General features: G+C 43.4%; 1 protein-coding gene across 2 annotated transcripts in view; it reads left to right on the top strand.

The window, feature by feature from the left end:
• The window catches only part of btbd11b (BTB (POZ) domain containing 11b), a 70,112-nt gene that overhangs the window by 38,182 nt on the left and 5,273 nt on the right, over positions 1-26,657 (top strand). Inside the window, exons 2-11 of one of the 2 annotated variants that reach the window (XM_030054502.1) lie at positions 6,729-6,881; positions 14,754-14,958; positions 17,787-17,939; positions 18,445-18,610; positions 19,721-19,810; positions 22,414-22,515; positions 23,837-23,930; positions 24,260-24,395; positions 24,773-24,993; positions 25,128-25,306. In XM_030054502.1, the coding sequence (XP_029910362.1) occupies positions 6,729-6,881; positions 14,754-14,958; positions 17,787-17,939; positions 18,445-18,610; positions 19,721-19,810; positions 22,414-22,515; positions 23,837-23,930; positions 24,260-24,395; positions 24,773-24,993; positions 25,128-25,306 (1,499 nt within the window). The remainder of the gene's footprint in view (positions 1-6,728; positions 6,882-14,753; positions 14,959-17,786; positions 17,940-18,444; positions 18,611-19,720; positions 19,811-22,413; positions 22,516-23,836; positions 23,931-24,259; positions 24,396-24,772; positions 24,994-25,127; positions 25,307-26,657) is intronic. The other variant, XM_030054503.1, reaches the window with a different exon arrangement.

Below are 26,657 nucleotides of genomic sequence, written 5' to 3' on the forward strand. Positions count from 1 at the left end.
TCTCCCTAAAGCTGGTAGTAGGTAGTGCAGCAGGAGCAGAGAGAACGGTGCCAGTACGGCTCAGTGACTTCAGATCTTTCCCTGCTGCTGCTGATTGCCAGCATTGTCTGGAATGCATCCTGCGGGAAGCATGCAACTCATGGATATTATGCACAGAGTTATTACCCTTGACAGAAGAAATGAGATGAAAAGGGAGAGGTAATGGCAAAAGAGCTGTTACCTCGGGATAGAATAACACACAGCCTACAGGGAGACTGGTTTCCCTCTGATTGGAGAAGATTGCGTAATTCTAGTTGTGCCCTTGTTGTGCGTCAGTCAGCCGTCACAGGATGTGTGTGTTCACTGTGTGGTGATGAATTGTATAGGATGTACATGCATGTGTGTTTCTTGCTTGACCTATTGGCATGCCTGTCTCTCTTCGTCAGCATTCGGCCGCTTTTTGTTGCTGCTGCCAAGCTGCCCCGTGACTGCTGAAATACACACAGCTGCCACCGTCTCCCTTCGGCTTGGCTCCATCTCTGTCTTACCTGTCTTTTTACACTCACTCAGCATCAGTCACTTTACGTACTGCGGATACAACACCTGTGATATGCATCAGATCTCATTACCGAGGCAGAGAGATCATTAAAGTACATGGAATTAAGGATTGATTGTACAAGGGAAACTCATTAGATAATGCTCTCGGAGATTGTTCTTAATTTGAAGAGATGAGCTCTGTAATCAATGGACTTCCAAGAGAGACAAGGCTCCATATTAGAGACGGGACCAGACGGCTGGTACACGAGCTGGATTCCTCTCGGTTTCTCACCATCTTAGCAGACCCGCCTCCAGGAGCGTCAAGGACAAGGTGTGATTCTAGTTAACCAAGTCTAATCTAATTTACCAGCTCCAGGGATGCTGTGTTGTAGCCGAGGAAGGGGGCACACACACACACAAAAAAAGAATTTCCCTGTGGCGTGCAAGAAAATATCACATACATTTTTTAAAATTATTAACAGCTCCAGCAACAGCATGTAAAACAAAAGCAGATGAAGTTTAATGTCAGGACATTGAGCTCACCTGACTGATCATCTAAAACCAAAAATACGTCTAAAACTACAGTCAGCTTGTAGTTCCTTTGAGGAAGACCGTGATTGGGAATAAGCAGGTACTGAAAAATTGACGAATGGATTAACCGCTTATACAAACATCAGGAGATTTGGATGTTTCTTTCTTTAAGAGCAATGCTGTCTGGAACTAATTTCATGTATTAGGTGGATCTTACAAGTGGATTATGCAGAATTGCCATGGATTGATTTAAGAGAGGACCCTTCAGACTCAGCTGACAGAAAACACTGGAATAATCACGCAATTTATCAGCGAGTCGGGTCGATGATGAGACGCAACCATAAATTTACTTGATTATTCCATTTTTTTTTTTTTTTTTTTAGCATTCTGCATAGTGCACCTTTTAAAAAAGAGTTTATCCTGCATCTGGTTGCCCAGCAATAGAAAATATTAAATTTGTTTTGAACATTACTCTCCCAGGGAAAATGCTTCACTTCAACTAGACAGTGAATGGCCAGGCTTGGGACTTTTTAATAACCAATAATTTTCACCGTGCATCTGCATTTGAGTGCATGGCTGGGATCAGGAAAATATGACTTATTATACAAATATGCAAAATGTCTTGCTACTATTATAATGAACTTGTTTCCATTTACTTTCTCTCTCTCTCTCTCTCTCTCTCTCTCTCTCTGTGCATGCGTGGATGTTTTTGGAGGTACTTGTGAGTGTGGCCATGTTTATTTGGTTCCCTCAGAACTGACATGCCATCTTCCTATACCATGTTCCTAATTTAAGCAGACATTTGCATGTGTACATGTATTTTCTCACAAGGCCCATGGGATCTGCCTCCGTCAGAGTGGTTGCACAGTCCCCCTTTATATCCCTGTGGCTGGTACAGTACTAACCCATTAAAGACCTGTGGCTATCTCAGACCATACTGTGGTCACTTTGGGGAACCCAGACCAAGACCATACCTCTGTCAGGCCAGGCATACCAACCCCGCCGCCAAAAAACACAGCTCACGTTTCATATTTACACCTTTATTTCTACAACTCGGTCATTCAGACCGAACAAAGCGGCCATTTAAAGCGGCGTAGGCATTCTAACACATCATAGCGCACGTCCCCGCTCCATTTCCCGCTCTCCATCTCTCAGTGTCTCCCTCTCTGTTCTCGCTCACAGTATACATATGGTAGCCATCTGGCCTGGCAGAACAGAGTGGGAGCCCAGAGTGGGGCAGTAGTACTGTGGCCCGTGTACAGTAACAACATGGTTAACCCCTTACAGTCATACTGTAGCACTAAGAGAAGGCTATCTCTCCTGCTCTGTGCTTTCACTTAATACACTCACTGTACCTGCATGACTCTGCTGTATTCATGTCACCTTTGCATGTAGTCCTCTCTCTCTCTGCCATCTTGAATCAGAAGATAACCTATAGCCTAGTCGGATCACACTCACAAGGTTATCACATTAATCCTCCAAAGTGCTCTGCCTCAGACGATACCATGTGATTTGCCAAATCACTGCCAGACTTGGTTGACGCTCTATCTTCTCTTTGTGCATCGCGGCGCTGCGAAATTTTTGGGGAAGTACAGTGTGTCCCTCCAAAATAGATTTAAGTGCAGGGTAGGAGCCACATCGAGGTCAGCGTCCCGGCCCTGGTGCTCCAGTCAAGCTTGAGACAAGTCAGAGTGGATCCAAGCCAGTCTGCCCTCTGACAGCCAGACGCAGAGATTGTGGTAGAGGCAAGGATGATAAAAATGATTGAAAACGAGGGAAAAAAATGTGGAAGTGCATGGTTATTCAAATGCAGGCTTAGTAATGCCAGAATATGAGTAAGCTGTACTAAAGTGTCAGCAAATGCTTTTTTTGTTATTCTACAACTCACATAATTTACTATGATGTGTGTGGCAAGAGAGTGTTTTTGGTTGAAGCAGCATTTTTGGTCAAAGACATTCTGCACGCCAACAAAAATTAGCTGGATAAAAAAAAAAAAAAAAAAAATAGCCTAACAGGTCATACAAGTGCATAATGACTTAAAGGTGCAAGTGCATCAACAACAAAAATAAGAAGATGTCGACGCACATGCACATTCAACTTTATTTTTCTGCATTGGTGTTAATAAACTGATTGTATTGGATAGATTTTTGACAATACACAACATATACCTTTGACTTTTTTCTGTTTTTTTTTTTTAACATCATCTGAAGTTTGTTCCATGCACCTGTAACAACAGAATGCTTCCTGTCTTCTACAGTGTTTTTTGGTTAAACAGTGTTTTCACGATTGATCCCCTCCTGATGCAGCAGAGCAAGTGGTTCTGATTTAGAGTACTGAACATTTGAAATGAAAAACAAATGTGAGTGGTAATCCTTGTGTTCCTCCCAGCGTTAAAGAAGTTAGCGTTCCAAACCAGGGACTTCCTTGTCCTAGATCTTTTCTGTGAGGCTGCCTATCACAGAATATCCCTGTTATTGACTATGATGCATTCATTGCACAATGACATCTTAATGGGAACCCCTGTACACATTACTTCTTCTCCAGTGACGGTACCTCGCCTGAAGCATCTTCCTCTCTTCTCCTCTCATCTCTCTCTCTCTTTCTCTCCCCCTCTCTCTCTTTCTCTAGTGTGCTTAGAGGCTCAGCAACACTCTGAATAGCTACCATATGGTTAACAGGACTGGTCCATTTATAAAGCAAAAGGTGCCCGGTATCATAATACATAGATCCCAACACACCAATAACTGCCAATTAGAACTGCAAACTAAAGCACTCTGCTAGAACGACAAACCAGTAAATGTACAAACATTGTGTGCAATTTTAGATTAAATCCTTTGACCTCATGGTGTGTAATTTTCATTTCATCGGATGCCTCTGTGCCAAAAACTGCCAGGCGTGTTGTGCTGTGCAGCGACAGTGCAACAATGCAGACACGAGTTCCCGTCACGTAAGCACAGAGAGCGGCTACTGTCGCGAGCTGGCTGGCATGTAAGAGCTCCATCAGTTCCTTCCTGAGGGGAGACAGTGCCTTGCATTAGGACGCAGAGAGCGAGTGAGTCACCTTGCCACAGCCGAGCCTGAGAGCATCCAGCACTTCACTGTCAGCTGGTCCTGCTCTCTGTGTTTTTCCCCCAAACCAAGGTTAAGGAGCCGGGCAGTTAAAAGCTCAAGTGTAACAGCAAGGTGTTTTAGCACGCACGTTTTTGTTTTCACTCAATCGCCATGCCTCCTATGTTGCTGTCCACATGTGCTTGCTGTAACAGTTAGGAGTCAAATATCCGCACTCACACATTTTTTGATGATATTAGAAATTAAACTTGCTTAGGGTCAGGCTGATGCAGGCTGAAACGATAACGGCATGTCATCGCAGAGGGCTCTAAGCTGTCTTGAAATAACCATAAACGAAGCTTTGATGCACGCTAACCTCGGTGATTTTTTTTTAATCACTCAGTCTGTCCAGCAGAACTCACAGTAGGTGTGGCTGAAGGAAAGCCAAGGGATGGGGAAATAGAAAGAGGCAGCAGAGGGAGGAAAGATTCCCCGCCTTCATCCTGGATCGCTTGTTGGCCTTAGATTTGCCTTTCTGTGTTACTCAGCATGTTTAGTTCCTTTCCGGTGCTCTCAGTCTCAGGGCATTTTATCCAGCTCTGCATGATTGCTGTGTGGCTGGAGCATCCTCCAAAATTAAAAAAAAAGAAAAAGAAACAGTATGAAGGTGACGATAGAGCCAAAGTTACAGTGAACTAGTTGGCTTTCCGGTTCAGTGTAAATCAGGTCAGTGGTTGCCAAGTCAAGAAACCGCAAACAGACTGCAATTTTGAAAATCATGGCTTTTCAGCTCAATCTCCTGCTGAATCACACTTGGGGTCCTCACTCGATGCACGTCAAAGAGGTGGAGCACGAATCTTATAGTCCTGCTCCGGGATGGCTGTTTACCTTGGTATATAATTATGACTAATGTTAGTGCAGGCAAGAGAAAGTGAGAGTGAAGAAGGTGCCATTGCAGCCCTGGTGCCACTGTAATTTCTTTAACCTGAATTACCTGGAGTTTTGCACAATTGCTCACCAAAGAGGGCATGCTGTGAGCTGTAAAAGCAATAAAGAAGGTGCAAGAGCAAGCCCTGCTGCCAGCTGCCAGCAGAAAGTAAAAAAAAAACAAAAAAACAGGAAAGTTCCTTTTCTTTAATGTTGACCTTGTTTTGAAATTTTTATTACATCTACAAAATGTGGTAGGCCCCCGCAATATTGTCTGGTGCTTTGGCTGGAAAGTGTGTGTGTTTTTAGACACCTGACACCCGTGTGGCAGATGGCGGGGTCTCCTGCTCTTTGTTTTTTAGAGTCATGCATGTCGTTGTTGTCAGCGCTCTGGCTTCACTGGACCAAGATGCAGATAGGATGGAGCCGCGGTCGCTCTTCTGTAATGTGCAACCTCACCGCACACAGCACCTGTTCTTCTCTGATCTCTTCTTACGTCAATTATGGCAACTTAGCAACTCGACCTGACCCGACCCCCACATGAATCCACCCTATCTCTGCTGGTGTAAATTAAAGCTTTTGCCAGGTGCTGGAAAGAGAAGCATGAATTTCCTACCCTGCACTTTTATCATCACAGAATCAGGAGCTTGCCCTCTAAAGTTGAGCCATGATACCTGTGCATTGATTGTTACGCCCAAAGAAAATGTTTAAGCCACTAACACTGACTTTCCATGAGTGTTTCTGTTGTCTAAATGGTTCGGGAGAAGTTTAAAAAATTGCATAAATAACTGTGTTCACAAGACACAAATGAAGAATGTCTCTTTCACCGCGGGCAACATATAAATTAAATTAGCATCATATTAAGACAGAGGCACTGGGGAGACCAAAGCACCCCCCTCCCCTTCCCCCCAGTGACTAGGGACTAAGTAGAAAGACATTGGCTACAGCTATCTCATAAGTTGACACACTGCAGACACTAAGTGGGGTGCAGTGCAAAGCTACAGAGGAATAGGGAACTGTCAGCAGAATGAAGTGGAAGGCAATCTGCCTTGTCACCCTCAGAACAGCGAGGAATAACTAATGCGCAGAGGGAAGGTGTGAGTAATGAAAGAGCATCTGAAATATTACACATTATTAGCTTGGCTGAATACTTTGACAAGTGCAAGCTGGATAGCAAAGTTATTAGCTGGCATGCCCTTTATTGTTTTCCCCCTCCAGATTCTCACTTTTTAGACCGATAGATTAAAACGTGTAATAATCTCTTATGTTGAACCTCTTGGTAACGATGTGATGAATCAGTGGCGTTTATAAGGAAATGACGAGGCATCGCTGACATTTACAAGGAGACGTCTGTAATTTATTCTCCCTCCTGGTCATAAAAAATAACATTTCTTATGCACAAAGATGGGGAAGAAGTCGTTCTGAGCTAACTGCATAAGTTGATAGAATTTGAATTGAATCAGACGCAATATTCAAGTTGATTTCATGCAGGCTTTAGCTCTGTGCAGTCTTTGTAAACACGACTCTTACGTTCAAAGAAGGGGGTGTCTTGCAATTTAAACAGGGAAAAATCACCTGAGCTATAATGAAAAAACTCACTTAATGAATTCAGTTTTCACCTCTCTCTCTCTCTCTGTCTCTCTCTCTGTCTCTCTCTCTCTCTCTCTCTCTCTCTCTCTCTCTCTCTCTCTCTGTCTCTCTCTCAGGTGTGCTGAGCCTTCCAGAGAGCCTGACCCTTCACAGGGACCAGCAGCAGCGGCCAGGGAAGGGTGCAGAGGGAAATGCCTACAGTCAGTCTGAGCTGCGCTCCATTGAGCAGTGCTTACTGGCCACACGAGTGGGCAGCATCTCTGAACTCAGTGAGTCGTCTCTGTGTGCGTGTGTGTGTGTGTGTGTGTGTCGTTTTACGGGCGCTTGCATGTGCATCTTTATGTGTATATGCATTTGCCCAAAGGTGCCTGTGTGTGTGCATTAGGGTTCAATATATCATATTTTTGAACTGAAATTGCTGATGGCCAACATGAATCTGACCATTTTCATGCCAGCAAATTTTAAGAAACATTTCTCTCCCAGAATTTTCATTTTTTGCAGGATGAAAAAGCCTCAGAAACAGTATTTAGATCATGAGATATAAAAACTCTACAATTATTAATGAATTCCTTTTAGGAGGTTTAGCAGCTCCTCAGAGCATGATCCATTACGCTTGTTAAATGGCAAGGGAGATTCTAGCATATATTAGCCTTTTAGATGAAGAATTAATTCACAAAAATCATGATTGAACGATTAAATGGATATATATATATATATATATATATATAAAATGTCCAAAGCAAATGAAATGTCATGACAAGGGTTTCCTGACTGTTTTCATGTTGCTGTGGTCAAGGAAGACGTTATGTCATATGAACGACATGACTTGCTGATATTTGCTGCTAATTAAAAAAGACCGCTGCTCAGCTGATATAGGTCTAACCCTAATGTGCATGCTTGTGTAATTAATGTGAATCAGTGGGTGAAATCAACATTGTGCTGTCAAAATAAGCAATTCTAATGAACCAGAGCCATTCATTGTAATATATTTCGCTTATAAGTTTGACAAGCCCAAGCCGAAAGTTAATTGAATGTCTGTCTGCTCACAATATACTCATTATTCAAAACATAATGGGCATCGGAATGCTTTCTGGATGAATTTATATTAAGTAATTTACAGTGGCCTTCAGCATTATTTTGTAAATTACATAATAACAATAATAATAATAATAATAATAATAATAATAATGGGTTTGCTGCATCGTTTGAGAAATGACGTATTGGCTATGCTTTGCCCCCTTGTCCACACTCGCAAAAAAAACAAATTGCTGGACAAAGCAAATGTGTTTCAGCAGAAGTCGTTCATTACTGTCTCCACCTTCTCCTTTGCTTTGGGGAAACTTTTTGACAATTCTTAAAACGTGTACAAATCTAGAGGGGCAAGCTGTATTAAGCACCACTTGGATGGGTGTTTTCCCATCAGATGTAACCATCGCTTCGTGAGTGAGTGTGGTGCTCATTTGATACGACAAACAGTTTTTGTCTCTTGGTGTGGTTGCCTGCAAGTCTGATGCTCATCAAGGCTCAACTGTCTTCAAAAAAAAAAAAAAAAAAACACCCAAAAAGTCCAAAAGTGCTGAATCGTCCACTTAGGATATAGTTACAAATGCAGCCAAACAAATGTAATAGTACACAATGTTTCCTAATGTGCATGACTGTTTTTGGCAAACCCCTTGCAAAACAAATCAAGACAAAAATCCCTTGAGAAAAAAATTGCAAATCGTACACATACAGTATCAAGGAGGGGGGTTTCTTGGGATGCGTCTGTTGTCATGGCAGCAGCACGTCAAGAGGATGAGGGGCCTGAAAAACAACTTTCTGTATATGCAGTGTAAACATTTATCATCGGAATAAACACTGAGCCAGATCTGCTCAGGATGGATGTGTTTTCCCCGGAGGAGGCAGAAGCAGAGAGAGAGAGAGAGCGGAGCCAAATCGCCACTCCTCTGTCCATGTTGCATTGATGAGGTCAATCAAAGCCTCATTCTGCGATGTTGACACAGCAAATACACTCTTATAGACAACAGACGGTGAAGGATAATGCCAGAGCTTAGTCTGACGGTAATGTTATCAACTCTGGAGATGGTTTTCTGTAAATAACTATAGGATTTGCATAGACACACAGCTCAGGCTGGAAAAATTATCTACTGAGAGAAAGCAGGATAGACTACATTATTCGGCTGTCACACACTGAATTTGAAAGAGCCCAAGATGAGAAATGACGGACAGAAAAATAGGAATGGTACAGAGAGGAAGATGGATGAAAATAGTTAAATTCGCTAAATGAAATTTAGTGGCATGAAATGACATCTTCTGCTCTAGCGCAGGGGAAATTTCCATCCGCGGCGCACTCTTTTGCACTGGCATTTAGACTTGATTTTTCAGAGGTTTGCAGCTGATTCGCCTCTTTGTATTGTGTCATTGTCTCTTTCGGCAAAATGCCAAATTAGCATATTTGAAATGACAATCTCCCATAAACGCTGCAATTATTAGGGCTGTTGTTTCGTCATCGCCGAGTCAGCCCGGGCGAAATCCTGCTTCAGATGCGCACCATCCATCAGGTGAGGTGGAACGGGTTTGTTTGTGTAACTTTAGTATGTTACTGAATTTGGCTGGATCTATTCTTAGGCCTGTCAATGGGTACAGGACACCATATACACTGCAAGCAGGCTATCTCCATAGGTAAATCTATACAGCAATATCTGCTCCACAAAGTGAGGCAAGGTCAAGTGGCGGTGACCTCATCGCGCCACCATGGGACAGTGGCGTGAACCGAGCCGCGTCCTCTCACCGTTATTGTGTGGCTCAGATCGGTCATGTGTCCCGCCGGCATGACAGAGTGCAGGTTTCCTCTCCAGCCAAACATGACATCATCTGATTTCACTGATTAGTACAACCTCAACCTAATCAGTGAGATCAGCTGCTATTACCTTTAGTTGGAGTGAAAACCTGCAGACTCTCTTTGCTCCGTAGCACTCAGGCCAAGATAAAACTAAAGTAATGTTGCACCGTATAAGGCCACAATGTTGTGTTTGTTCTCTGTTTTTGCTATAGAGGAATAAAATTTGTTTGATATTTATAGGCATGAACAAAGTCTGAGCACTGGAGCCCTGTTGCTATTGTTTGGACTTTTGTTTCGCTTCTTCATTTTCTGCCATAAAGCGATCTGGAGCTAAGAGACCATAAGTCCCAAGCTGCCAAATTTGTGGACGGGTTTCAAATCTCTCCCACTAATCAGGAGAAAAAGCCACAGTCAAATGGCACTGTAACAAACTTCATCTATTAGCCAATAACTCCCGAACCATATAGCCAAGAATATTTTCTTTTGTTTTTTCTTTTCACATTTTTTTTTTTCACTCAACATGAATCCACTGCAAACAAATCATGGTTTTCATTTCTGCCTCGGTAGTTTTGTGCCATTTTGAGTTGTATGCAAACCTCTTTTACTTCTCTCTACAAAGTGTTGTCTGTATCGTACTTGGACCAAGACTATGACTTTTGAAATACTAAAGTGTGATACTGTGACAAGTTGACAGTGAAAATGTGCCAAGAGGATGTAAGACATAATCGTTGTGTGCTTAAAGCCACAGCCAGAGTTCACATAAATGTTCAGGATGCACCCTAAAGTGAATGAGACCACATGTGGCTTTCCCTCATAGTTTGTTAAATCACATTTGGCTGTGCTCTGCAATGCTGCTGTGAGCACTAATTTGCAATATATATTCGCAATGTATATTATATGAGAGATAGGACCCTCTGAACGGCTCCTTGAAGCTATATTCATGAGTTTTTTGTCATGTTTATTATAGTTTTTTTATTTACAGTAACATAAACTTAATCACAAATTTATATTACCCTGTGCTAATTCTCAACATTAGTAATGCTGCTATTAATAATTTAGGTGTAACTCATCCTACTTTCCCCAGTTGCTTCTTTTTTCATGACATTTTAGGTGCTATTGCTGATGTAAAACACTCTGGAGTAGCATTATTCATGATTATTGGAAACTGCAGAAATCAGTTTTCAAATTTTCCCCAGGAACAGGATCCGGCCCACAGGCCAGGTGGTGGAAATCAAAGTAAACCCTTCCATTTAACATTTATGGCAGGATTTTTAGCCAGTCCATTGAGTTTCAGAGGGCAGATTCACTTCATTCTCCTGTTCTTCTTTAGCTTTAATCTGAGGTTGTGTCTGGTGACGTCAGCGTTTAGGGACCTTTTTGTTTTTCCAGGAAGTTGTTTCAGCTGAGAAGTGACTAAAGGCAGAGTGTGTTGCAGACTTGACACCACTAATGGAGTCTCAGTATTTTCGGTAATAGCTTTCAGAGATCATTTGTTGTAGCAGCAGAGAAAGGGTATGGAAATTTATATCCACACTAAAGGCAAGGCTTGGTTTTAATAACACAGAGTGTCCATGTATTTGATGAAATCAGCAGAATCCGATAGTGAATGTTACAATTTAATGATGTGAGTGCATCCATTTTCATCTTACTGTTTTGCATTGTAAAGGGAGTTTCTTACACATGTAGGTATTGCCTCTGACATGTTACATACATACATAATGCCCCAGTGGAGCACATGGCCACCGCCCCTCAACGCTTTTATATCTGCAAAATGTCAACTTTGCAGGACCTAAGAGAAACAGCCTTGTTTGAGGTTGGTCGCCATGCATTTTTGAGTTTATAGGCTCAGGGTTTCGTAAGCCTGAGGGGTGAAAGAATTTTCTCAGCCCATGAAGGAGCATGAAATCCTTCAGCTGAGGTTTTTTAACCTCACCCACTAAGACTGGAGGTGGGAGGTTTTTGCAGGACAGCAGCAACAAAATGTGACAGAGGCAAAACCTACTGTCTAAAAGATTACGGGTCTAGAGCAGCCCTCTGCATTTTTTTTATTTTTTTACCCTTACATGATGATTATGCATTATTTGTTTAGTCACATGCTGGAGAGAAGTGACATGCACAGGTGGAATTGACACCGAATTGCAACTATGATGTGCATCTTATCCCGTGTATTGTTCCCTCTCTCACAAAGGTACCCCAGATCTCTCGCAGTAAGAAAGTCTGTCATGTGTCATTAGTCCCTTACCATCCCGCGTACAGTAACCTCTCGTGATTCACAGGGGAGAGACTCGTCTCGGGGGGATCCACGGGGTTACTGCCGGGTCGCTGTGTACTTGTTCCGCTCTCAGACTGAAATGTATGACTCCTCTGCCCACATGAGGCAAAGTCACACTGAAACTTGAAGCCCAGATGCAGAGATGGTCATGATGAGGAAAGACCTTCTTAGTTTAAGTTCCAGTCGTGGTGTGACTTAAAAGGTGACTTTTTGCTCCCTCAGCAGTGTCTCATAACCAAAAGGGACATGAGTTGTGTAGAAACACATCAGAGTGACTTTTGAAGCTGCTGTCTTTGTGTTGTTTTTTTTTTTTCTCTTTATTTTTGGCCTTTTACTGTTTTTCTTTGAAGCTTTATTTATTGTACTACATTCAGATTAAACCTTTCTTAACTTGCTCTGCAAAGATATTATGCGGCTTCCAGCTTATCAAATATACATGGTAGTTTGTGGCTAAAGGCTCTGCCTGTTTTCCAATAGATACAACTAATAGCGGGAGGATTATATCTGCATGTTGTTGAGTCAGGATGGCCACAGGCGGCCATTAAACATGGGCATGGCAGCATAGCAGCAAATAATTGAAACACAGTTACTGTGTTGATGGCAGCAGCTGCACAGCCACTGCACAGTGCAACTAGTACTCATTCATCAACGCCCCAAGGTAAGCTGCACACTGTGTAGTTACATATAAATAGTAGTATATAATTGCACCATGAGGTGTGGGAATTAATTTAACATTTTAACTTAATTGCTTCTACATTGCTAGAGAGCACACTTTCTCTCTGACCATTAAACATGAAACAGCCTTCACACCCTGTGATGTCAGAGGCAGGCCGACTGCTATGTGGGCGCTGCTTTGCTGGTTACTGACCTTAAAGGTGCCAGCTCCCATAAATTCTCCCGTAAATCAAAGCGGTGCAGTGGCACTTCCTGGAAACTGGCATATCCATGTGATTTGGCTTCTTAACATTTTCTAAGGCGTTTTTCAAAGGCTTTGAAGGCAAAGGAAAAGCCGCCCCGCTGCTAAAAGGTAATCACTGAGATACCTGAAGCGCAGGAGCCGGTGTGTCCGTCCTCAACCTTTCCTCTTCTTGTTAGCATAAAGAATTAATCACCTGGGATGGGATATTGATTAGATGCTTGAATCTCGTAATGAAAAGACTATTGACTTTTTAGCTCCTTAAACTGCTCGTCTGTTCTGCCTTCTTTCTGATGAAAAAACAAACAAACAAAAAAAAAATCCTCAATGTGACTGGGACTTTATTGTAATATATGATCACCAAACACAGCCAGCTGGCCTTTTTTCAGCAGCAGCATTCGGGTGTTTATTTTCTGCGCACACCTCCTGAAGTAGCAGCAGTAATCTCACTTTATGTATTAAGCTGCGGGTGCTGCGCCGGGGTTACTCTTTTAGTTTTGCTGTGTGAGCTTAGAAATAATCTCCCTGCTCAGCCCAGCGACACTCTGCCTGCCTCCTCCGCCCGCCTGCCAGTCCTCACAAGGAAATGTCACAGGCCAGCATAAATAAGACATGAGAATGGCTGTTGCTGCGTTGCCTCTGAGCTGGCCACCTCAGCTCTCCTTACCACGCTTAAGAGGGCACTGTTACAAGCTTATCTGTATTCCCATTGGTACAATTAAGAGGAAGGAAGAGAGAGATAGAGGGAAGGAGAGACACTGTAAAACTGTTTAGCCTTATCTTAGCAAAGAATGTCCCAGAGTTTGTGGTTATGAGCGGCACTTACTCCCATAATGATATTTCCCATTTCTCACTACCCGTTGCATCATAAGGTAATGCCCAGCACAATTCTCTGTTTTGTCTTCATCAGCACAGCACCACCGTCCCCGAGGACAGCAGAGAGATTGACTGTATTATCGCATGAATGCTCTCTCCTTATTCAGTTGTCCTTTTCACACTTGCCTCTCACATTGTTGAGGCTGAATGGAGTCTTGGCAAGCACCAAATAGCTCAATTTTGATGCTAAACAAACCCTTTGTCTCTTTGAATGACTGTTTGTTCCCGAACACTCACCGCTCTGTATATCCGCATGTTATAGTTCATTTAGACCGAACAACAAAGGACCACCGTGATCTCGTTTTTTTTCTTTTTTGGTGTGTCTTGAACGAGTTGAAAAGTATATTATGACAGGGCCTTTTTTTAGATGTGCCCCGTTTCGTAGTTTTATTACATTTTCTCATAGTGCAGTGGGGTTAGACGGGAAGGAGAAGCGACAGAAATGTGACAGCATGGCATGAAGTGGGATTTGAATCCTTGCTGTAATAATACAGGGTTGTTTTTCAGGTAAGCATACTCGTCCACTCAATAACCTAGGTGCCACAATAATAATATTTTCCAGAAGGTGGATGGTAGTCCTGACTTTCCTGCTCGCTCCGGGCAAAAAAAATTCCAGTTAAGAAATAAAAAGTTCAGCTCTCTCGTTTTTTGTTTTTTTTTGCTGAACTGGATTTGCTGAGCTAAAAGGCTATATGTCTTGTCTCTTGCGCATAAAAAATGGCAAAACATGCTTTTCCAAGAACTGTTTACATTCCATCAAAGCCGCCTAGAGAATATTCAAATTTTTATTAGCACAGTCCCTTTCAAGCTTTGATTTTCAAGCCCTAGTGGATGACCTTAAAGTGCTGGAGAATTATGCAGAGGAAATAGCTTGGAGAGTAGCTAATGTTTATCCATAAATATTCATTTTTCACACAGTGCAGTCGTGGTCATGGCTCCTCTCCTGTTCTCCTGTGAGCCGCACAGAGAGGACTGGGATGAACCCTGTCTGTTTCCTTATTGTGGTGCATGGAAACTCTGGATTTCCCCTGACAGAGCGGGCTCTTAGGGGCTCGGGAGGAATGAGGACGATTCCCCTGACATCTTTTTTTTTTAAAGGCCATGCTTAAAATAATGTCTTTTCCCTCCAGTCTGTGTGAGTTTGCCTGCACAAGTGCTTCTCTTACTATATGCCTGTCCTCTGTGCCTAAGTCTGAACCCCTGTGTGTTTGTGTTTGTGTTTTGCGTGTGTGCAGGTGACCTGGTGTCCCGGGCCATGCACTACCTTCAGCCGCTGCATTTGAAGAACCACAACAACGGGACGCCGATCCACCAGAAGAGCCGTGCGATCCACTGGGTGCCTGAGGCGATCTACACACTGTGCTACTTCATGCACTGCCCTCAGATTGAGTGGGAGAACCCCAATGTTGAGCCGTCCAAGGTCACCTTACACACCGAGAGGTGAGAGAAGAGAAGGGGAACCCCGCCTCGTCCAAGGTCGACCCAAACATCAACAAAAACAAGGGAAGACCAAAGAAAGATCAACTCAAACCTGAAAAAAATGTCTGTTGTGTCAGTATGAAACAGGTGCAGTTAAAAACCAGCCCATGCCAGCTTCATTAGAAGATCATTGAGGATTATTGAAAAATGCATCAAAAAGTTATTGCCTCTTTATTCAGCCTTAAATGTGCAAAATTAGAAATACAAAATTTCAAAGCCGTTGTTTTGGCAGCTTGACAAGACAAAGAAGTCAGCGTTGAAGCAATAAAAACAGGCAGTTCCAAAACACAGCGGGATCAATGTGCTGAAGTTGTGCTGTGAGCAAGTGAATGCCATCAGTACATAATGTGATTCAAAGACCTACAAAAGGCAATTAAAATAGCCAGCAGCGAAAAGACATTAATGTGACACACCAGGTCTAAGAGTGACAATAAAGATCAATGGAATACTTTATGACTTTTATCGACCTCCATCGGCAACAGGGGAAAAAAACAAAACAAAACACATGACATGTCTCTGTCACAGCTCACGGTGGCCTGTTACTGACAGAAATCTAAAAGTCACATTTACACAGCAGAACAAACTCACTAGTAAGAGCAGAGATCCAACTGAAATGTGTAGAGAAAAGGCAATATATCACAATGCACAATACTACTACTAATAATAACACTGTTTTTTAATTAGATTTTGTAGATAGGGAGTGAAATGTGTTGTTCCCAGCTCTGCCCATCCAACTTTGTTTTTGAAACCAGATATTTAAGCGCCTAACTGGTGATTAATTTATGAAAATCTGACCTCACTTGTAATGCACAATTTGCATACTCTGAATGTGTCCTTCTTCTTCACATGAAGACACTATCTCTCTAGACATGTCAGAAACAATCCCATGGTAAGGTCCCATCTTTAGAGACATGACAGATGAATTTGGTGTAACTGTACACCTCTCCACTCTGTTCTTTCGTTATATTTCTGGCTCTCTTTGCATACCCCATAACCCCCAAAATGGCACACCAGATGTTTTCCTATGGAAAGAAAGTATGGGTTTATATGAGTGTCAACTGGTGGGGTAGAGTAAACCCTTCTGGTGACCCGAGAGCAGCAGGAAACGACTGTTGGAAACGGGCGTGCACAGACACGTGCCCGCTCAATATTGATAATTAGTGTCACTGACATAGTGGGTCATTATCAGCCGGCAGCTGTAAAGTTGTGTTGGTGACTTTTAAGTGAACGGCATAGGGATTAGACAATGTTTCCATCGTGTTAATCCCCCTGACCTTTTTGTAGTTTCTGGCCAGTTCATAGTTTTCTCACAGTTGTGCATGCATTTAGTGAAAACACAGGATTAGTCCCCTGTAGTTCCAGATGATTTCTGTGTAATTTCACTTACCGAACCTTCACATTTTTTTTACCGACTCTGCTTATGAGACTGTTTTTTTGTGCCAAGTTTATGAGCTATTTTATTATTTCTTTATTGCTCACATTACACTGTATGCTAGCATTTATGTCTTTAGCCGCTCAGTCTTTCCTACGGTTTTGTGGAAGCCCCTGTCAGCTTGCGGCGGAGGAGGGAAACGGGGCTGACAGTTGAGGCTGAGCAGTCCTCCTGTGGGGCTCCAGACTTTATCGCCAGTAATGGAGCGAGTTATCGGCTAATGTGCTCCCAGGTGTCCAGCTCGCATCTGCTCCAGCTCTGATCACCATAAGAACAGGAATTCATATTTGTGCACATTCATTTAAGTCGCGTTTGAGCAAATTTGCAGCGGCGAAATCAAGGAAAACTCCAGAGAGTTGCGCGGGAATGGCAAGACCTTGACCCGCTTGTGAACTAGTGTTTCTGTTGGGCTCGTGAGGGAATGTCTTGCCTCTTGATTAGGTGTTGCGTGCCTCGTTAATGAAGACTGCGGAGCCAATAGTGTCATGTTGGCTTTGGGTCACGTTTTTTCTTAGCTTTGAGGAGGGGAAAAAAAAACCATTTGCATTTGTCAGCTGATCAAACTCAGGCGTACTAAAAGAGCACGGATCCCCGTATCAACTCCCAATACCATTGATGAGTGACTAATTAACGCTGAGTGACAGATGTGGGCTGAGCGCATGTCAAGGACAGTCCAGACATTAACACATCCTTTGTGGAATGATGCACTGAACAGTGAATCCCAGTGGAGTAGACCAGTTCCTTGAAGTTCACACAGCAAAGACATCTGACAGCTCATACAAAACACATGACCAGCTGTGGACGCTTACAGTGTTTCAGTGCAGGGGAAGACTCGCAGCTACACCGCAAGAAGAACAGCAGTAAGAAATTAAAAATAGATATGGAGATGCCAACAAGCCAGACGTTGAAATCGGAGCCAGAAATAAATGAAATACTGACAAGGCACACAATAAAATCAGGAAGGATAATATGATAAGATAACATTGCTCTATCTAGCTTTAGGTCTCTGAGTACATAGTGAATACATAGAGAATATGGTTCATCCATGTCTTGGTCTTTTAAACAGACTACTCAGAACAGATAAAACAGAATCTGCATTAGTTTAGTCAAGATTTGCAAACATCAAAGTGTCTCTTGGTGCTGAACAAGTTTTTTTTGATTCTCGCTTCTGGAGGGAGTCGCTCATGTTCTCAAATATTGGGCAACACTGGGCAAGATCACTGAAATAACATATGCAAATTATGTATTAGGTGGATTTTCCCTGCGACTGCCTGGCATGTTTAGCACTGTGGATGCCTGTGGATGCTCGGTGCACGGCCCTGTTGGTGAGCACACGTGTCTCTGTCTCCCCCTGCAGGCCGTTCATGGTGCTGCCGCCTCTCATGGAGTGGATTCGAGTGGCAATAGGCCACACTGAGCACAGACGCAGCTTCTCTGTAGACAGTGACGACGTTCGGCAGGCTGCCAGGCTGTTGCTGCCGGGAGTCGACTGTGAACCGCGCCAACTTAGGTATATGGCTCCAAGCACCGCACTTGTCCTTAAGCTGCCGGGTGTTCACATCCGAGCACCTGTAATGCGCACAAAGCACAAACACAATCACCAGCTGATGCTTTTTACTGTTCGTCCTCCAAGGGATAAACAATATTGTGAAAAAAACATATTGCAGTTTTTTTGACAGATACAGTATTGCACTTTTGATGATGATGATTCCCAATTTTAATAGGAATGATGATTTTTTTTTTTTTTTTTTTACATTTTACATCATATTTTTTATTCCCATTCAGAAAAAAAAAAAATCAAATGATGATGATTTTTGTGAGAGTCTCAACCAAACAAACATGTTCTCTTCTTATTATAGTATTTTGTGACACATTTTACCTTTCAGCCGTACACCCTCTGTGCAGTGATAGAAAATAAACCCAGTGAGGGTTTTTATGGAAAACATGAAGCATTGCAGAAACAGTTAAAATGCCTCTACTAGTGTGAATTAGTTTGTGTGTGTTTTGCGCCGCAGAACGGACGATTGTTTCTGCGCTGCTCGTAAACTGGACGCTCCCTCTACTGAAGCAAAGTTCCTTCAGGATCTGGGCTTTCGAATGCTCAACTGTGGACGCACAGACCTGGTGAAGCAGGCGGTCAACCTGCTAGGCCCGGATGGCATCAACAGCATGAGCGAGCAGGTCAGAGACACACATTCACTGACACACACACACACACACACACACACATAGGACTCAGATTTGCACTCATGCACATGTGGCACACATTATGCATGTGCACACACACGCATAGATGCATAGAAGCTTATATATTTATGCACACAATGTCTTAGAATCTGCGAAAAAGTAATTTCATTAGCTATATGCTTGCGTACGTCATTGCTCGCTCACCTCCCAACAGCGTCCAGGTTTGCAGAATGGCATTCATACATACAAAAGCTTATTTGGATGCTGTTTGGCCTGCAGGTTGCCTGCTAAGAAATTGACTATTATATTCCTACTCCACCTCAATACAGTGGGCCATTAGGAGAATACTGCATCTATAAGTCATGGTTTATGGGAAAATCAATGTTTAGCTTGAGGCAGATTGGAACAAAAACTCTCAAACTTGAATTTTATTCTCAGACAAGCTGTTGCAGCGTCTATTGTGAGCCGCAGTGGAAATAGTTATTCATGCGGTATCTCTAGAAATTTCAATCAACAGCACAACATTGCCCTTCTAAATCACATTGCAGCCCTCATGATACGTAACCAAAGTTGCGTGGAGTTGAGCTGTCAATGATTTAAACTTTAGACCTGACCAAATGTTAGGCCTTGGTTCATATTACTGTGATTTGAAAAATGATTTTCAATATTGAGAACTGAAGTAGAATTCCTCTGCCATTTTTTTGACGTAGTCTTCCAAATAGATCAGAATGTTTTTATCACTTTTTTCCCTCGTTTTCTTACTCTAATAAAGACGGTAGAAGAATAATTGTCCGAGAATCTCTCCAGAAAGCAATGTTCAGTGTTAAAATGAAATAAAGTTTTAGAAAAAGACTGCTATCTTCCCCAGGGTCTGAGAATTAAAAAAAAAAACTCTTTTCATCTAGGTATAATAAGTTATTTCACTCAAAGATCCTCGTCTTCTCATTGAAGAATATCAAGAAGTCGTATGAAGCGCTCCTTTGCCAATTCACTTGCATAGTTTTGTCCAAAAAAAGATGTTCCCACAGAAAGAATTTTCACATTTTAAAACGTTTTAGCCCATCAACCCATGTGCGCTTGTTTTCTGCATCTGTGCCCGTGCAGGGAATGACCCCGCTGATGTACGCTTGCGCCCGCGGAGACGAGGCCATGGTGCAGATGCTGCTGGATGCCGGAGCCGACATCAACAGCGAGGTCAGTCCCGAGGAAGTCTCTTCAGAGCAGGAGCCAGTCTGGTTTGAGCATCCGGTTGATCTAAAGCAAATAAATGGAGGATGATTGAATGTTTTATGATTTCACAGACATGGAATATGCATGGCCCTTATTATCTCCAGACAGAAAACTATGACATTTTCTCTACCCAGTGTTTGTAAAAATCAGATCAACCAGATGAACTCACCTGTTCAAGTGCTGGATACTCAGATTGTCACTTGATTGTAAAGAATGAGTGGTTGATGAGTAGACACCAGATGCAGGTGAGAGAAGTTAACGTGACCTTTTAGTCTTTTATATTCTTCAATATGCATAATCCTGTACCTGTGTTGTGACATTTGAGTGTTGAATTGATTTATGTTCAAGTGTTTGTAACTATTTGTGAAAGTATTTGTGTGGTGTTGAATTGGAGAAAACCAAACATGTCGTCCCTCATCTCCTTTTCCTCCTCCTCTCCCCATGCCATGCTGCTTAGTGTATTACAGCTGAGGATCATGAGGCACTGACTGCCCTGGGGCTATAAGGCAGTATAGTTTTACATTGATTAATAATAGTAATTTACATTTGAATGAACTACTTTGTAATTATGAAAACGCTCACACAGTTGAGTGACTCACACGGTTGCCAGATAAAGCAAAAGTATGAGTTTGTGTTTGAGTCGTTTTCCTTTTTTCCGTGTCAGGGAAGGAGAAGATTTACCGAGTGAAAGTGAACTGAATTCCCAAAGGGCCCTCAGGGGAAGTGAGATGCCAACGCATACAGTAGGCTGCAGGGGTCATCCAGTTAAGGCCTCATGATCCTTGTCCCCGTTAGCCCCCTCAGCCACAACGTGTCCCATCAGCCATTGTGTCAGAGTCCATTTGCAGTCCACTCTGTACTCATGACCCCTGGCCAAAGCACAAAGCACCTTCCGACTAGAACGTAAAGCCTTGGACTCTCTCTCAGATGGAACATAAATAGAGCTGGGTGCCGACACTGATTTTCAGATGCGATTCGATAGCGATTTGGATTCAGTTCAATTCCATGTCGACTGATTTTGCCCGACTTTTTCACCATCTTGGTTCTCGAATCTAAAAAGCAGAGAGAAATGTGCCTGTTGAACTGATGGTGCTGGTAGCAGTTGGGGGGAAACTCGTGCCTTTGTTCATTTATGCAAAACATCTAATTGGGTCGACTCAGTTTTTGTAGTCGTGAGTAGAGAAGACGATGATATCTGCAGGACAAGAGGCACGCTGAAAACAGCATTTAGCAAAACGGTATCTTCCACTCAAAAAAGCATTGATTGAAATATCAATTTTGGAGGGGGCCCAGTGGTTCAGGTGCAGTGTGCAGAGGTTAGTGTACGCAGTAGCTTGGGTTTGAATCCAACTCAGGCCCTCTAGTGCATCTGATCCCTTTCTCTCCGTCATTTTTTTTTTTTTTTTTAAGATTATCTTTTGGGGATTTCTGCTTTATTAGACCGTCGCCATGGAGAGAGACAGGGAAGACAGGGCGGAGAGAGGGGATGACATGCAGCAAAGGGTTTGGGATGGATTTGAATCTAGGCGGCTGTGGTTTAGCCTTGGTATTACACGGTACGCGCTCTACTCAGCGAGCCGGCCGGGCGCCCCATCCCCTTTCTCTCCGGTCTGTGTTTCCTGTCTCTTTACTGTGCCTGTCTAATAGAAACGTCAAAAATAATCTAAAAAAAAAAAAAACTTGGGATTTTAAGAATTGATACTGGAGGGATTAAAATGACATTTATGATCAATCCGAAAATCTCTGTGTTACCCAGCCAAACTATTTGCATCTGGCTAAGTCCTAAGTTTTAAATTTGAATAAGCATTTGAACAGTTCAATGCTGTCTTGTCTTACCTCCGTGTTTTACCTGAGTGCGCCTCTTGTGCCTCTCTTGCCACTTATGTGCCTTTTCCACCAAAAAAATTGGTTCAGCTCATGGTGCAAACTAAGAAACGGGCCGCATTTTGACCAGTTCTCGGAGTGGGACCGTTGCATCATTGATGGAGTGCGTGCACAACAGAAGTTGTCTCCAAATTTGGCGGGCAAACCAGAACGGCACTGGTGCTTTGACGGTGGAAGAGGCATATGAGAGCCCTTGTGCCGAGCATCTCGTGGAAAATATTGCTCTTTGTGCTTTGTTCAAGTGTCTGCGTCTCATGTTTGTCGTGCTTTCATTCTGCCGACAGTTCATTGTTCATTTTAGCCTTCAAGCTTCCCCGACTAGAGAGATGAGCCCCTAGAGAGATCAGGTCAGTCCAGGCCTCAACCCAGTCAGACAGACAGCAGCAGAGAGCTAAAAGATCAGAGCGGGACCATTAGGGCAAGACCTAAGCAGACAGATCAATCCATCGTGTTCATTAGAAAGCCAACACGATGACAGGATGTCCTCTGCAGCCCCAGGGTGCCTAGTTAATTACTCTAGTCCTCCTTTAGAGCCTCCTCTGCCCCTCTCCTCCCTGCAGCTGCTTGTCTGTGTTAAGCAGGCCATGTAGTCGTTTTAATGGCTTCGTATCTCTCTCCCTCACCTTCCCCTCACATGTGTCCCCCCCTCCCCTCCTACCCACCTACCTGTGTCACTTCCCCAGGTGCCAAACTCAGTGCATAAGCACCCCTCAGTCTATCCCGAAACGCGGCAGGCGACGCCACTCACTTTCGCTGTGTTACACGGACATGTGCCTGTGGTGCAGGTAGTGACGTCCTTTCTCACCTGTGATTTCTCTCATAACCTCTCGTTGTGCTTCAGTTCATGGTTTGGCTGTCATTGTCATTTTTGTCATCAAAGGTACTTGCCGGTGACGATGATGATAATCGTTTTCTCCAGTCTGTGCTCTGTTTTGTTTTCTATTTGTATAATAGGCAGGGATGCAGTTTGGATACAAACGTGTTTCGGTGTTTATCTTCAAAGAGAGGTCATTTATTCAGCCAAATTGTCAGAGTCTGAAAAATCACTTTGGACATGGCTTCCTCTTGTCAATTTGCATTTTTGTGCAAATGGATCAGACTGCATTTAGAGGGTGGAAAGTGGAAAGACATCAGTCTAATGGTTATCGAACTCATTAAGTAATTTAGTTTGCCCTCTAAATGATCTTTCCATCGAATTTTTAATCATTAAATTGGAATGGAAAGTGGTTAAGCCGCATGATCTACAATTTGATCTGGATAAAAGAGAGTAAGAATGTAGGTTCAAAGGGTTAGGGTTAAGGTTAAGAGTTTTCAGGCCAAGATCACAAAGTGTGTTTTCGGTAAATATGTCATCACTCCGCTCTCCATTTTCCAAACCATTTGCTTCAACTAGCAGACATCATAGGACAGGCTCAGCTTTTAATAATCACTTTAGAGATCACTGTTATATAAAGAAATCCCCCCTAACATATTAGCTGCCAAATCAATAATGAATTTCTCTCAGCCAGTGTGATGTCCCAGGTATAATGTACTTAAAATAAGATATGATGAAACTTTATTGATCCCAGCGGGGGGAATTAGGTCACAGGAGAGAAAGACAAAGCACTGCAGAGGAATGTGAAACAAGCAGCACTGTAAGTTACTCTCAACATCTCTAATAACAGGACAACTCAATGCAGTAAACAGTGGAACAGTTGTGGGGTTACATAAATGTGCCGCTGAAAACTTCAGCAAATGTTAAGTAGAATGTATGGGTGGGAAATATGGGATAAGAATATGGGTTACTTACATAAATGGATTAACTTATGGTTATTATGTAACAGTGATAGGGATATGTTTAAACTGAATGTAGGTAAATTTAAAGAGGGTCCTCAGTGCAGACAGTATTGTGGTGTGTAGACTACTATTGTAAGCAAGCTGTATGCCTTATTGCAGTATATTCACTGTAGCATATGAACAAATCAGTAGGCGAGAGCAGCTCCAATCCACTGACCTGACTTTAAGCCTGGCTCGTGCTCATTCATCTATTTGAACCGTCCATCTTCTGTGTCTCCCCACCCCCTCTTCTCCCTCGTGCTTCCCCCTGTCCCCACCCGACCTCCACAGCTGCTGCTGGATGCTGGAGCCAACGTGGAGGGGTCCCTGCAGGACGGGATGGAAAACTACACAGAGACCCCGCTGCAGCTGGCCGCTGCTGCAGGTACAGCGACGCAGCACGGCTCCCATCCGCTGTCTCCTGGCCAACTGTACCAAGCTGACAATACCAGCTGGCCACCCACAACCAGCTGATAATAACACCTGAATGTCAGCGTGATTATTGGCTAAGTTGTGTCTTTAGAGGCACATTTTTTTTTTCCCCGGGAGCTGAAAAAAAAAAATAAAGTCAGAGAGAAGCAGGCGTGCTGAATGAACTGGCAAACATTTGCATAGCTCTCATCTCTTCCCTGTCTCAGCATCTCTTTAATCTTGCTCTTACTCTCCCTCTCACCAATAACATCAAAAGCTCTAATGGTCCTTCTGAATCCACAGGTAACTTTGAACTAGTGAGTTTGCTGCTGGAGAGGGGGGCAGACCCCATGGTGGGAACTATGTACCGCAATGGCATCTCCACGGCCCCCCAGGGAGACATGAACTCCTACAGCCTGGCAGCGGCACACGGACACAGGTGACACACACATCCATGTTTGATCATGAAGACGCACTTAAGCATAAGCAATGAAAAGAAGATAAACACCCTCACTCTGTTCATTCTGTATGTTCAACACTCAATCTTGTATAGGGCTAGACACAAATAAGCTCATGACAGCATACCTCTTAAACTGATACCTCATCCTTTTATTGTTCTGCGTTATCATTTTAATTGTAGTTAGTAAATAATTCAGTTCCGAGTTGTTCATTTGGAAAATGTTTTTTCAAGCTGTTGCCTCAGATAGAGGTACATAAGGGAGGGGCGCAACCGTACACAAAAAAAATAAGTGAAAACGCTAAACTAATATGGACAGACAAATCCAATTAACCTGCTTGGTGCTGCTGTTCTTCCAGAAATGTGTTTCGTAAGCTGCTGTCCCAGACGGAGAAGGGAAAGGGGGATGTCTTGTCCCTGGAAGAGATTCTGGCTGAAGGTTCGGAGCTGGAAGGGAGGAGTCCTTCTCAGATTGACCAGATTCGAACTGGGAAGGCCAAACTCAAGGCCCTAAAGGAGGCCATGTACCACAGTGCAGAACACGGCCATGTGGACATCACCATCGATATTCGCAGCCTTGGTTCGTTTCTCTAAGCAGCTTCCAAAGACATTTTTTTTTTTTACAGTTTCTCGGTGTGGTGCTCATGCCTTTTCTAGTCTGTGTTTGTATGTTTCACGCCCCTCGCCTGTTCACCTCTGTAACTACCTCCCCAGGTGTCCCGTGGACTCTACACACCTGGCTGGAGTCCCTGCGCACGTGTTTCCAGCAGCACCGTCGGCCGCTGATCCAGGGCCTGCTGAAGGAGTTCAGCTGCATTGAGGAAGAGGAGTACACCGAAGAGCTCATCACGCACGGCCTGCCTCTCATGTTCCAGATCCTCAGAGCGAGCAAGGTTTGTAAATGTGCATGATGAGATTGACCCGGCGCACACAGAGGGAGCGGCTCAGTACACTCATTCACCATGCAGATGTGTGCACTGGACTACTGGGGACAAATTGGTTTTCAGTGACAGGTTAATACGCTTTTTCATCCACACATCAGACCTCTTAACCAACTGGTCTTCTGAAAATTGTGATATTGATCCTAACTATCTTTTTATGTTCCTAAGTAATAAATAAACTGTTTACATCGCTTGGGCTCGGTCAAATTTTGAACCTTTCCTCCTATATTTCTGCCCTCCCATCCCACTATTCACCATTTTCCCCAATTTTGATTCTCCATCCTTTCTTCCGTCATTCCCTGCTCGGTATATTGAGCTCTGCCTTCATCCTCCGCTCTCTATCGGTGTGACTGTCATCAGATAGTCCAGCCATCAGCCTCACAGTGAGTGACAGAGTACAATAGGCCTGCTAAATATCAATTACCTCAATTGATTATAATTTATGATAAGCCCCGCCGCTCTCCTCTCTGCTTCTGTTCATTAAAGCACAGCGCCGTTACGTTAGCTCATAATCATTATGTTAGCTTACGATCCCCTTGGTTTGGCTTTATTAGATTTAAAAAAGCACATCATCGTCCTGTCTGGCACCTCGCCTCATTCTGTCGCGCTTTGGCTTAGCTGTACCTCACCAGTGTGATGCGTTTTGCTGTCAAGGTTGAAATGGAGGGGTGTGTGTGTGTGCCTATGTGTGTGTGTGTGTGTGTGTGTGTGACATACAAACATATGAATAAGCAAACACCCGGACCTGCAGACATACAGAAATGCTCATTCCCGCATGAACGCACAGGCAGACACAGGAACCGCAACACCAGCAGTATCTCACACACACACACACACACACACACACACACAGAGAGATGCAGGCAGCCCTTTGCCTTCAGTGCATTGCTGCAGTGTCAGTCCTTGTCTGTGTCTTGGCTGATCTATGGAGGGGCCGGTGACCCCCATCTCTCCGAGGGCCTCAGGGACCCCGATCACTGTTTGTCCCGCTGTGACGATGAGAGGCTCCAAGGTAGAGGCGATTCATCTTTTCCAAGTCCTCTGGAGGTGCCACAACCGCTCATTCAAAATTCATTTCAATTAATTTCAGTCCAGTCCAACACAGGAACAGTGTTGCCCTGTGAAGGAAATTTAGTTTGCTGTGAAATTGCTTAGTAAACATGCACGCTGAGACACAAAAAGCAAAACTGAATGTCAAAAACATGATGACCTGTGATATGTTGTACAGATAAACATCAATCAATAGCCCTTTATCTGTCTGTCTGTCTATCTATGTATCTATAGTGATGACAAATTGTGACTG

This window comes from Myripristis murdjan, chromosome 6 (assembly GCF_902150065.1).
Source record: "Myripristis murdjan chromosome 6, fMyrMur1.1, whole genome shotgun sequence".
Lineage (NCBI taxonomy): Eukaryota > Metazoa > Chordata > Actinopteri > Holocentriformes > Holocentridae > Myripristis > Myripristis murdjan.